This window comes from Crocodylus siamensis, chromosome 9 (assembly GCF_052110815.1).
Source record: "Crocodylus siamensis isolate JL-2025a chromosome 9, ASM5211081v1, whole genome shotgun sequence".
Classification (NCBI taxonomy): domain Eukaryota; kingdom Metazoa; phylum Chordata; order Crocodylia; family Crocodylidae; genus Crocodylus; species Crocodylus siamensis.
Genome location: NC_143403.1, coordinates 41,462,166 through 41,474,334, shown reverse-complemented (window position 1 = coordinate 41,474,334; position 12,169 = coordinate 41,462,166). Strand labels below are relative to the sequence as shown.

The 12,169-nt window shown below is 51.4% G+C and overlaps 1 protein-coding gene across 7 annotated transcripts in view; it reads left to right on the top strand.

Annotated features, from left to right (window-relative positions):
• RIPOR1 (RHO family interacting cell polarization regulator 1) overlaps positions 1-12,169 on the top strand; it is a 128,978-nt gene that overhangs the window by 52,526 nt on the left and 64,283 nt on the right. For 4 of the 7 annotated variants that reach the window (XM_090063522.1, XM_090063518.1, XM_090063515.1 and 1 more), the window contains exon 1: positions 4,791-4,920. The exons of the other annotated variants lie outside the window; for them this stretch is intronic. In XM_090063522.1, the coding sequence (XP_089919648.1) occupies positions 4,842-4,920 (79 nt within the window). In that variant the 5' untranslated portion in view covers positions 4,791-4,841. Of the gene's footprint in view, positions 1-4,790; positions 4,921-12,169 lie in introns of those variants that run through there. 7 annotated transcript variants of the gene reach the window in all.

Below are 12,169 nucleotides of genomic sequence, written 5' to 3'. Positions count from 1 at the left end.
TTCCAGCAACCTTGAAGCAAGAGGGCTTGTGTTTCGGGGTGGGGTGGGGAATGAGCTAACTTCTTGCTGATGTTCATGCTGAGCTGGAAAGGGCCACCCGCTTGGTCCATGCAGAAATGGAAGACAGCTGTCAACACAGCAGTGAGCACAGACTGATCAGCACCCAGGCCAGGACTGGCTGTTCCTGTGAATGGATATAGCTCCCATGCGACCATCCTTGAATTCAGTGTCACACCTGCATCGCTAAAGCTGTCTGCTTGGCTGTGGAGACTCCTTTTCAGTTCAGTGTATTTTGCAAACCCAAGAGATTTTGTGTATTTTCCTTGAACCCAAAAGGGGCCAAGGAATCTCTTCCTCCCTCCGTTGCAGCTGTCCTGGCACCTGCTCAGAGTGAGAAGGGTTGGCCCTGTTTATTCACTTCCCTCCTGGTCCTAGACATATTGTACCAGGGTTGAACCATGGGTAAAAGTAGCGTTGTTTAGGGTTAGGAGAGCTTAATCTCAGCTGGCTCCCAGCTTCTACCATGAGGCTTTTGAAATCAGCAGGAATGTCAGTATTGTGTAGTGGCAAAGGCATAGGTCTGAGAATCAAGGTTCCTGCTTCTGTATTCCTAGCTCTACACCTAACCTGTTAGATGCTCTTGTTAAAGTCACTTCTCCTCTTAGTGTCTGCTTCCTGTTTGGTAAAACATAGGTAATGATGCTTGCCTGCCCCACAGTAAAGTGCTTTGAGCTCTGGTGCAGATTTTTCTATCCCAGGATTTGAGTGTCAGGGACGTGGTGTCAGCCTACAGCACATGTGGTAAGATGCACTTTTCTGCCAGAGACCAACCATTGATTATGAGACTTGCAGACCTCCCTCAGTGGCTTGAGGGAGGCTACCAAATGTCCAGCAGCTGAGTTTGTGAAACAGATCATGAGAACTGGAAGAGTGCGGGTCACAGGTCAATAACATGGGTGCCAAAGAAGGAGGCTGAGCACAGGCTGCCTAACACCCACTGCCCTTTGAATGTATCTAAGGAGCCTGTGGACATGGCCCAGTGAATGCCTGCCCAGGGATGTGTGTGGGTGAGTGAAAAGAAGATGGCCTCACAGTGGCCTAGATTCAGGAGCCCTACAATAGAGTGGGGCTAGGAATGCTATGGTCTGGGGTATGCTGTTTCTTTGGATGACATATCCTCATTAAGGACAAGGGTGACCATAACCTGCTCCAAAAAATGCAAACTGCTGGCTGCCCTTGGACTTCTAGCAAGTAGCTAGAGCGTCCCCTCTGGGCACTTGTGTCTGCATGCTGGTGTTTCTGCTTCTGGTTTGCAGGCAGGGCACATCAGACCTCTTCCCACCATTTGTGATGTGTGTGCTGGAGGTCCCTCTGAGGTATGGAGATGCCCAGCAGCATTGCATTCACCTCTGGAGCCCTCCTGCAATGCCACTGCTGCAGAGAAGAGCCCACTCTTCAGAGAAAATCAGTGGCCTGCAGCCTAGGCTAAGCATGTCTAGTCTACTGCTGTGACCTTGCTAGGCATGGAGATCCTTCATCATGGTGTGAAATGTGACAAACGCACCATTGGTAGATCCAGAGGACTCCCATCTTCTCTGCGAGCAGTTCTGTGTTGGCCAGGGATCAGCAGTATTTGTGCGTTAAAGGAGAGTGGAATAATACAGTTTCTTGCTCTGCTTTAGAAATGGGGGCAGGTTTGGTATTGTAAACCTGGCTCTGTAGCTGGACATGGAGAGTGGGGCAGGACTTTGTTTGAGATCTCAGCATGTTGGTAGCAGAGCTGGGAATGACACTTAGGCATCTTGCTTCTAGTCTGATGCTCTGCTCGGTGGTCTGTGCTGCCTTTCACCTGCCTTGTGGATTCTTAGTATAGCTGAGGAAAAGCTAACGGGTTATACAGGATCTGGGAAGGCCCATCTGTCATCCTTGTTGCCCACCAGCTTAATAAAAGCTCCCTACCTCGTGGGAGGTCCAGAACCTGGCTAGGGGTTTTGTGGAGTAATGCTACCAGCTGGCCTGCTTCCAAGCTGGGTTCCAGGACACAGCCTATCTCTGTGTCTTTTATTATGGCCCAGGAGAAGGGTCCAAAGGGGCAGAGCTAGGCTTGGGGTTGTGCTGAGCAAGAGAGAACTTGGGGTAATAGGTAGAGGTGCAGTGATACATCAGTCTGATATTGGATTGGCACTGATATATTTAAAAGAAAAAAAAAGTCTGTATTGGCCTTCATGGCCAATACTTTGGCTGGTTAAATGGTCTGGGCGTGTGTGCAGCCGCAGCGCAGCGCAGCATGTAGGTGGCAAGGAGCACAGACCAGCTGCTTGGAGTGCTGCGTGATAAGTCTGGTATGGTGGAAGGAGAGGAGGGAGGGAGAAGGGAAGAGGCATGGGGGGCAGATCAAGGCCTCTGCCATGAGGGAGGAGTGGGGCTGGGGCAAATGCTGCCCAGCTGGGGCAGGGTGGGCATGGGACAGAGTGGCGGGGGAGTTTGAGCTGGCAGATCCTGCTGCTGTGTGCCATTCGTGTGGGAGCCACTGACCTGGCAGCTTGTCCGGCGCTTGCTCGCTCATCCAGCAGCTCCCGCCACTGCTTGTCTGGGAGGGCATGGGGGCGTGTGCCCACGGATCTGCATGGGGCTGGAGCTGGGCTCGGGGTGGGCGGCAGCATTGGGATGAGGGTGGGGGCTGCAGCCACTCCAGAATTTGCCGTGGCCCTCCCATCCCCGCAGTCCCAGCACTGCTGCCACCTACCCCAAGTCCATCCCTACCATGGTGGGAAGAACTTGGTGCAGCCCCAACCCCCTGCAAATCCAAGGGCACACGCCCCCCTCCCCATGCCCTTCTGGATGAGAGGCAGGAGCTGTCAGATAAGCAGGCAAGTGCCAGACCAGCAGCTCCCACATGAATGGTGTGCAGCGGTGGGAGCCACCCCCTCCACCCCGCATCCCCCAGACAAGCCACTGTTCTGTCCCACGTCTGTCCCAGCCCCAGCTCCTGTCCTTCCTCACCACAGAGGGGGGGCCTTGATCTCCTCCTCCCCCCTCCCCTTCCCCCATACCACACCATACCAGCTGCACCTGGGCTGGTATTGGAAATTGGATCGGTAATGACCGCTATATCTCCTTAAAAATTGGCTATCGGTATCAGCCCCCAAAATCTATCGGTGCACCCCTAGTAATAGGCAGCAAAAAAAAACAGGGGTGCACCAATTAATATTTTTTTGGCTGATACGTATGGCTGATTATTAACCAGCCATATTGGCCGATACTGACCCAATAGCTGATATGCAGCCTGGCAGCTTGGAGTGCAGCATCTGGCTGGTAAGTCTGTTGGGGCAGGGAAGGGATGTGGCGGGGGTAGCAGATAGAGGACCCCATGGAAAGAGGGAATGGGGCAGGCGCTGCCCATCTGGGGCAGGGCAGTGCCACAGGTGTCTTGTCCAAGGGGCGCAGGAGTGCGGGAGAGGTGGCTCCCACTGTTGCGTGCACCACCAGGAGAGGCATGGGGGGGCATGTGCCCTGTGGATTTGTGCATGGATCAAGGGTGGGTTGTGAGCTCGGGGTTGAGGGTTGCATTGCCTCTTTCCAGTGGGGGCTGAGCTGGGGCTGCACTGGGAGTGGGCAGTGGCAGCGCTGGGAGGGTGGAGGTATGGGATGGGCTACAGCACCCCCTCCCAGTGCTGCCATCCAGTTCAGTCCCTGCTGGGAAGAAGCTGGGACAGGGGCAGTCCCTGGCCCCAAACCCACAGCAGGCAGGCCACCCTCGCCCTGGGCACAAAATATGGGGGGCACATGTTCCTCATGCCTCCCCCTGGGGTGCTCACAGTGATGGGAGCTGTGTTCCCTCTCCCCATCCCCACCCCCCGTACCCTCTCTGCCCCCTGGATGAGCCACCCGCAGCTTTGCCCCCTCCCAGCTTGGTAGCTGCCCTAGCCCCAGTCCCTCGTTGTGGGGTCCTTGATCTGCTCCCCCCATACCCCTTCCCCACCAACAGACTTACCAGCCAGATGCTGCTCTGCAAACTGTCAGGCTGCACTCCCGGCCGTATACATGCTACAGCTGCCCACGTGCACATAGCATTTATCAGTAACGTTATCGGCCAAGAAAAGCCGATTGCTGATAATTGTCAATTTTCCTTTTATTGGTGCTGATACAGTATGGACCGATATATCAGTGCACCTCTTAAAAAAAATCTTTAAATCAATCCTAGAATGCTGCATGGCTTTGAATCCTGACCTGCACCTCCTTCCTACCTCTCCCTTGTCTTCTGCTTATGGGTCTTTCCTGAGCAGATGGTACTCAGGCATACTGCTCCCCTGGCTCCTTTGTGTTGTGATCCAGTGCAATTGGACCCGCTGTGTGGTTGGAACCCCTCCTCTGTCCCGCTGCACCCTGTGCGTTCTGTATGAAGGTGTCTGTTGCCAGGATCACCCTCTATGCAGGGTAGCAGGCCTGTGCTAACTAGCTCGTCACCTCAGGTATCAAGAGGTGCTGAAGCTCCAGTCACCTAACAGGACTCTTTGGGCCCTCTTCAAAGCAGAATCATTCCCTTTTTGTTTCCAAATGACATCTCTGCTAGGGACCAAGTGGTTAAACCCAGCCAGTTCCTGCAAATTGTCACCGGTTCTGTCCCTGCTTTCTCATCTCCTTATATAATTCCCAGCCTCCCCAGTGACTCTCCCTATCGGATGAGAGGGGGAGGAGGCATTTGCAGCTATTTGCAGTTGCTTTGCCTGTAGTTTCCTGTCTAAGTCTAAATCACATGGCTTTCGCTGGTTTCCATGGAGAAGGCGAAGGGGGTGGGCACTCCCTGATGCCTTTAAGACTTCAGTGTTTTCTCTCTGTCCATGGGAGTGGAACAAAGGGAATGCGACAGGCCAGACACGCTCTCGCTGTGTGCTCGCTCTACCAGGGCACCTGGGACATGTAAGTGCCAATGTTCTTTGGACACGCCGTGCGGTGCCCCTAGCCGGGCCCTTCTTAGGAAAGGTGTGGAGGGGAGGAAGGGGCAGTGGGGTATCTAGAGCTGCAGATGGGAGTAGCGAGGGCTGCTGGCTTGACATAGGGTGAAGCCACACGTATGTTTCCATCTCATGGAGCAGCCACCTGGTCAAGACGTGGTCTTGAGCCCCACCTGCTGAATCGGTATGGAGAGAGGGGACAGAGTCCAGAGCTGGGTCAACAGACCAGAGCGATTGCCTGCAAACTGTGTATGGCTGTTGTTGCGTTGGCAGCCCTGAGCCCCCATCGGTGCAGGCTTGCTGGGTGATCTTTGTTTAGCCTGGTGACATTGAGTCTGGGTGTGGGCAGGAGCAGGCTGGCACTTAACCCATTCATGGGTAGGGGGTGCAGAGCCCTCTCAGGGGCAGCTGCCTCCCAGCAGTGCCAGCAGCTCCCTCTTGGCTCTACTTAACAGGGATGTAATGTATGTAAAACTAACAGTTGTACCTGGCAGCAGGAGCTGGCTGGAGCAAACCGGGATGTATATGTGTGAGGGGGGAGCTTTGATCCATAGCTCTATTGTTCTCAAGATCAGCTTTGCCTGCCCAGGTATTTAAAATATTTTTAAGGGAGGACGCTCCCTTATTTAATGGGTTGGTGTCCTTGGGGTCTGTCTACCACGGGGCAGATGCTCTAGGAAACTTGAGTCTTGCTTCTGTATCTGGGGCATATGGTGTGGCAAGGGGTATGCAGATAGCTGCTGGCATTCGTGAAGGGTTGGAGTTGATATTCTCCTGTCTCCTTCGCAGTGTGTGACCTGTCAGATCAGGCACAGACCTGTGAGCTGGTGGCAGTTCCTAGTCACTTTATTTTTAATATCCCAGGAGTACTTTTCTTTTTTGAAAGCCTCAAATGCCTTTTGTCACCATGTTGGGTCCTGCTGGGTCAGGGCACAGTCCTCCTAGAGTGATACCAGTGGCGAAAGGAGAAGCTGTAACAAGGTCCATCATTTACAGCCACATTAGGGGGGAAAAATAAGCCTGGCTTTCTGGGAGGTTCTGAAAGTTTGGGAGGAATGAGATGGGGCTAGTTAGAAACCAGCTGATTTTTTGCATGTCTGTCTTGAGCGACCACCTGCCAGGGTGCTAGGAGACTTTGTCTGGCTGGTACCAGAGGGGCACGGCTGTTGCAGTCTTCCTGGGGTCTGCTTTGAGTGCCACCATTGCTGAAGGACATGTTATTTTCTAATCCCTGTGCTTGCAGCTGCATCCAGTTCTCAGTGTCCCAGAGATTATATGGACTGCCTTGGGTCTGGAGATGCCCGGGCTCTGCAGGCGGAGCAGAGCCACAAGGGTGCCTGCTAGAAGGCCACCCACCTCCAGTCAATCAATGGCTGCTTGTCAGGCTCTGGGCCGCCTCCTCCCTAGTTAATGCTTTCTCATTTCTCTGCTATTGTGACTGTTGAAGGAATGCTTAAAGGAATTAATGGGACAGACCTTGCTTTGTTGTTGTCTTGGATACTCCAAGTACTCCTGCCTGTCCAGAGCTGGCCAAGAAAACAGCTGAGGGGCTCAGCCCAGACAAGTGCCTGCTGCCAATTACAATTAACCTGTTCAGTACTGAACTGTGGGCACCAGCCACATCCTGAGCATCTGCTTGGGTTGGTGGGGTGGAGCCAGGAGTCCTGTCAGCCTCAACACCTTGCAGTGTGGGGGTGAGTGCCCACAGCTCTCTGGCAGGCAAGGTTCTTTGGTTAGATGTGATTATCTCTTATTAGACCAACCGAGTAGTTGGAAAAAAGTTCTTAGCAAGCTTTCGGGCTCAGTCACCCTTTGTCTGGCATAGGGAGTCTCTGCTGGCCTGAGACTCCAAGGAATGAGAGAAGCAAAAAATGTGACAGGATGTCAGTGAAAATATACAGATGTAGAAATTAGAAAAACAAAAGGTAAAGCAGGGAAGGGAGGGTGAAGAAAAACGGGACAAAAAAGGCCAAAGGGAAGACACTACAGTAGTAATTGTAAGGTAAAGAAGAGGCTATAAATAAAAAGGAAATGGCAGGGAATCAGGAAGAAAAGAGGCAGAGAAGAGGGGAAGGATAGGGGAGAAAAGTTGGAGAAAAGAAAAAAGATATGGGAGAGGTCAGGTCAGGCCAGGCAGGTACCTGGTGAATCAGATGTCAGGCAGGTTATAATATGTCATAAATCCAATGTCTATATTGAGTCCATGATTTTTAGTATCCAGTAGGTTGATGTAGTGAAGTTCATAGGCTCATCTATGAAAAGTGTTTTGTAAGTTCCCTTTGAGGATTAGAACTAATTGTCTACTGATTGTCCTGTGAGAAGTGTGCCCCACAGGTAGCTGGGTATTCTTGTCTTTGATAGATTTTTGGTGTGCATTAATTCTGGTGCACAGCTGTTGTTTGGCTTCTCCTACATATTTTCCATCAGGGCATTTTGTGCACTGGATGAGAGAGATTACATTTCTGGAGGTGCAGGTATAAGATCCAGGAGTGGTGATGGTTCTGTTGTGGGGTGTAGTTATAGTGGGGGTGGTGGAGATGTGTTGGCAGGTTTTGCGTTTCTTGTCGTGGCATGGTCTGGATCCATTGGGTGTGGTTTGGGTCATAGGAAGTTTGCTTCTGGTGATGAGGTTAGCAAGGTTTGTGCTTGGATGGGTGGTTCTGGGAAGATCTCTTTAAGAATGGGGTCTTCTTCTAGTATGGGTTGCAGTTGATAAGCATCTGGTCAGCAATCTCCTTTTGCCTGGAAGAGCACAGTGAGGCCAGGGTAAATGTGACCAGTTTACCAAGACCCCCAGGATAGGATGGCTGACTTCTTGGGGGAATCCCTGCTTTGGTTTCTGTTTAGAAGAACCCGCCTTGCTCCAAAAGGGAACGAACAGCACCCTGATGCTCTGAGGAAGTGTAGGAGGTGAGGCCAGGTCCCTCCAGAGGCATCTGGCACTAACTTAACTAACATGTATCCCAGTTGCCAGTCTGCTTTACCTGAGCTGGTCCACTGCTGCCAGCATGCCCCAGCTGTAAGGTCCTTGTGGCCATCAAAGTGGGTCATATACGTGTTGGGGAAGGCAGAGGAGTGAGGCAGCTTGGAACGCATCTTGTGTCCAAGTCCCTAGGAGGAAGAGGCACTGTTTGAAGGCCCCTCTGTGCAACCTCTGTGTCTGACAGGGCTTCGGTTTGTGCCATGTGGGGAGGATGGGATGCGGGGCATAGGGACAGTTGGAGCTAGCACAGTCCCGCTGTCACCTGTGCCAGCAGGGTATTCCTTCTTAGAGGGCAGGTTTAATTCCTGTCATCAGGTGCCTGGCACGCAGGAAAGTGACCAGCTGCATCTGGGAAGTCAGAGCTGTCTCTGCATTTCTGTAAGCTGTTGCTGTTCCTCAGAGAGGTGCCAGGAGGTAGGGCAAATGAGCAGTAATGATACAGGCAGACCTTCCTTCTTGCCCCCCCTACCCACTCCAGTGGGTGGGGGAGGTGGGGGGATGTGTGGACTCCAGGGTGGCTTCAGCACCAGTACCCCGGCGATGGGGTGTTCTCTCTGGCCTCTCCCTCGGGGCTATTTATAGGGACTTGGTTTACGTCAGTTGTATTTCTGTCCTGCCTCTGTGCGATGCATCAGGGTGACAGGAAGAAGTGATGGGAGGGGTGTGCTAGCTCTGAGCCTGCTGTGGCTTCATGCTGCTTGACTGATCCTTCCTCTATGGGTACACTTGCTGGAGCCTGCCTCTAATCCCTGCTTGTTGGGAAACATCACAGCTCCTCTAGGAAAACATGGGCAGTGTCTGAAGGCAGCTCTGGGTCCAGTTTGTTCTGGGATAGCTGTGGCCGTTCAAAGTAGGGTTGGTATAATTATGTCAGTTTAAAAAAAACCCCCAAACCTTGCCTGTGCAACCACAGAGTGTGAACAGGGCAGTGCTAGAAAGAAGGAGTCTCATTGCTTATTTCTCTGGCGGGTGGAAATAGGTGTGCACTCAGTGACACCTTTACACCGTTAGCTCTGTTTAGCGTGCTGGCCAGAAGGTGCACTGCTTTGCCCCGGATGGAGTGCATTCCATGTGGAGCAGTCACACAAAAATGGCAGGAAAGGGTCCCCTGAGGCACTGGACCCAGTAACCTGCTGTCGCAGGCATCACATCTTATATAATCTCTTTCATGAACTGAGTGAGTCCCTTAGAATGTACCCGGATGCAGCAGCATTTGAAACCGTTGTTGAGAAAGCCAGGGTGGCAGATGAAGAAGGCTAGGGCATGTCCTCTGGAAGGAAATATAGTAAGAAGTCATAGAGATGAAAAGCAAAGGGAAGAGATGAGCCGTAGTTGAGACAAGAGGAAGTAGAGGCACAGGAAGCCATAGCAGTCTAAAGTCAAGTAGAAGGCAGGGTAGATTTACATCTTATAGACCAACTAAAGTAGATATATATAGCACAAGCTTTCTGTGAGCTGAAGCTCACTTCATCAGATGCGGTGAAAGGAGGTGTGACAAGCAGCGTATAAGGAGAGAGAAACTAGAATACAAAAGACAAAGGATGGGGGGGAAGAGGGCAGTAGAAGGATTTAGTCAGGCAAGATGTGAATAAACTGAGTGAGGACAGAAGATGCCATTTATTGAAATGTGTGGAGAAGGAAGAGCCAAGCAGCTGACTACTGTTGAGTGGGACTGAAGACCAAAATGAGAGAGAGACCATTTGGGTTCTAAGCAGAAGTCTGGAGACATTATTCTTGCAAAATACAGCATTTATTAGAGATAGACAAGATATCTGTAGGGATCGCTGACACACACTGTAGGCTTTACCAAAGCTAAATGCCATCCTAGATTTCCATTGGTTGCTTTAAGAACCTTAATAAAAATCTCTTACTCCCCATGCCTGAAGAAGGGTGACTGCGCCCGAAATCTTGCCAAGAACTTCTTTCCAACTACTGTACTCAGTTGGTCTAATAAAAGATATCACATCTACTCAAAGCACTTTGCCTCCCTATCCCGCTTACAGTACAGGTGATAGTTGGGGCTGTGAGCCTGATGGCAGCTGCTCATGTGCAGGCTAAGAGCCCCGTAAAGCCAGTTATGTTCTGGGCTGTCCAGCCAGTTGGCCTTTCCTCAGCACTGCTCAGAAGAATGAGGCAAATGGATGAATGAAGTGTTTTTGCAGCCCCAGGCTAGAGCGGTATAGTCTGGCTTGTAGCCTGCCTGTCTACTTGGCACACTGTGCATAGGCTGCCTGTAGTGTCGTCATAGGTATTCCATGATCAAACACACGGTGTTCCCTGTAACAGTGCAGTGTCTGCTGTGTCCCCATGGGAAAGCTCCCGGACCCTTGTTCCAAACCCTTCTGTAATGTGATCCTGCTGCCATGGGAGCTGGTGGGACCTGTGAGGTTGAATTTAGAAGAAGCAGAGATCGGGAGTTCTTTTAAAGCCCTGACTTTCTGTCCTGTGGTTTGGCTCCAGCATTGGTGCCTACAATGCTGTGGATGAATCAACAGTGCTGAGAAAGGTGGGGCTGCCTGGCAGAGACTTCTCTGTGCATAGGACTGGCTTTACCTATTGGAAAAATCTTTTGGAGGGGGTGACCTTAACTTGGTCCTTGTGTGACAAAGGTCTCTTTTTACTTTTGTGTGAATTATGGACAGCTCTTACATTTGTCCTTTCTTCCCTTCCCCCAGCACAATTCTTTTGCTGAAGCACAGACTAAGCACTCCTCCCTGTCTTCCTGATTTTCTGAAAGTATCACACAGTTAAATCTAGGGGCAGGGGTGCAAACCCTTGAATGTAGATGTTAACAGTTCCCAGTCAGCCAGAAGGGAGGAGTGTGTGTGCATGCACCATAGTTATGTAGTAAACATTTAATATGCACCAAAATATTGCAAACAGTATTTGGAACACTGACTAACCTTTAAACAAAAGCTCTTAGATTAGAAAGTAAATTTACCTGTGTTCCTTACAGTCCCTGGCCACTTTGCTAATCTTACCTGAATTTCAAGGTACAGATGTAGCAGAGCACTTTGTGTCTGAGCTGCAGTGGTTTCTGTGTGCACTTTGCACACCCTTCCTTCTATAGCATGGATTGCTTGGCTCTTCAGAGTTAGAGGAATGGCAGGATTTCAGGATTTGAGGCCCCCTGTCTGGCCCATTGGCAAGTAAGACTTGGAGCTCCTTCCAGCTAGCAGTATTCCCAGCTCTGGGCTAAGCACTTGGCTGCCTCACTTCAGAGTGAGAGGAAATCTGTAGCTGGTGTCCTAAGTGGCACAGGCCTTGGGATTAGCGCATGAGGTGTGCATTCCCCAGGTGGACCTCTGGTTCCAGCTCCGTAGGGCAGTTGGTTTTCCCCATCAGCTTGGCTGAGTCACATAAGGATCTACAAACCTTCCCTACTGTCATCCTCTGTTTTCTCCTTAACAGACTCTCAGTTGAGAGCAGTTAGTGACTAACCATTAGGTCATTTCCATAACCTCTGTAGTGTTACTAAGGTGATCGGTGGCTGACCAACCGTTAGTCTGACTGGGACATTGGGACCCAGCCTTCCCAGCAGACATCCCTCCCCTCACCCCTTCATATATCGATTTACCCAGGGGCGGGCAATTATTTTGGGCAGAGGGCCGCTTACTGACTTTCAGCAAGCCATCAAGGGCTGCATGACAGGCAGCCCAGGGCAGATTAATATTAATTTTCTAAATTTTTTAGAGGCCCCACGGGCCGGTTAGAATGGCCTGGCGGGCCACATCCGGCCCCCAGGCCACATTTTGCCCACCCCTGGATTAACCACTGATCCATGGGGCTCTATATCCTGATTAAATCTAAACTTTTGTTGTTGTTGTATAGAAACAAAACTCCACCTGCGTCCTCTGATTATATTCCCTCTACCCAGCTCTGCGCTTAGCGGTCCAGTTATGTCTGAGAGCATGTGGAGAGCCTACTGGGGTCCTTGACTTTGAAGGAAGTGCTCTATGCCAGGAGTCTGCAACATGTGGGCTGGATCTGGCCTGTGAAGACCTAGGACCTGCCTAGGTTTGACCTAGCCTGGGGCAGCAAAGGGGTTTGGGAGACATGCAACTATACTGGAGCACCCCCCGTCTGCAGCAGCGCTCCCTGCTGCACTCTCATGCCTGTGCTTACATCTCTGCAGAGGGGATGCATATCTGCAGTGAGAGTAAGTACAAATGGTGTGAACTCGGGGGAGGCACTTGGGGGCAAAAGGTGGCCAACCCTGGTTCTGTGTGAT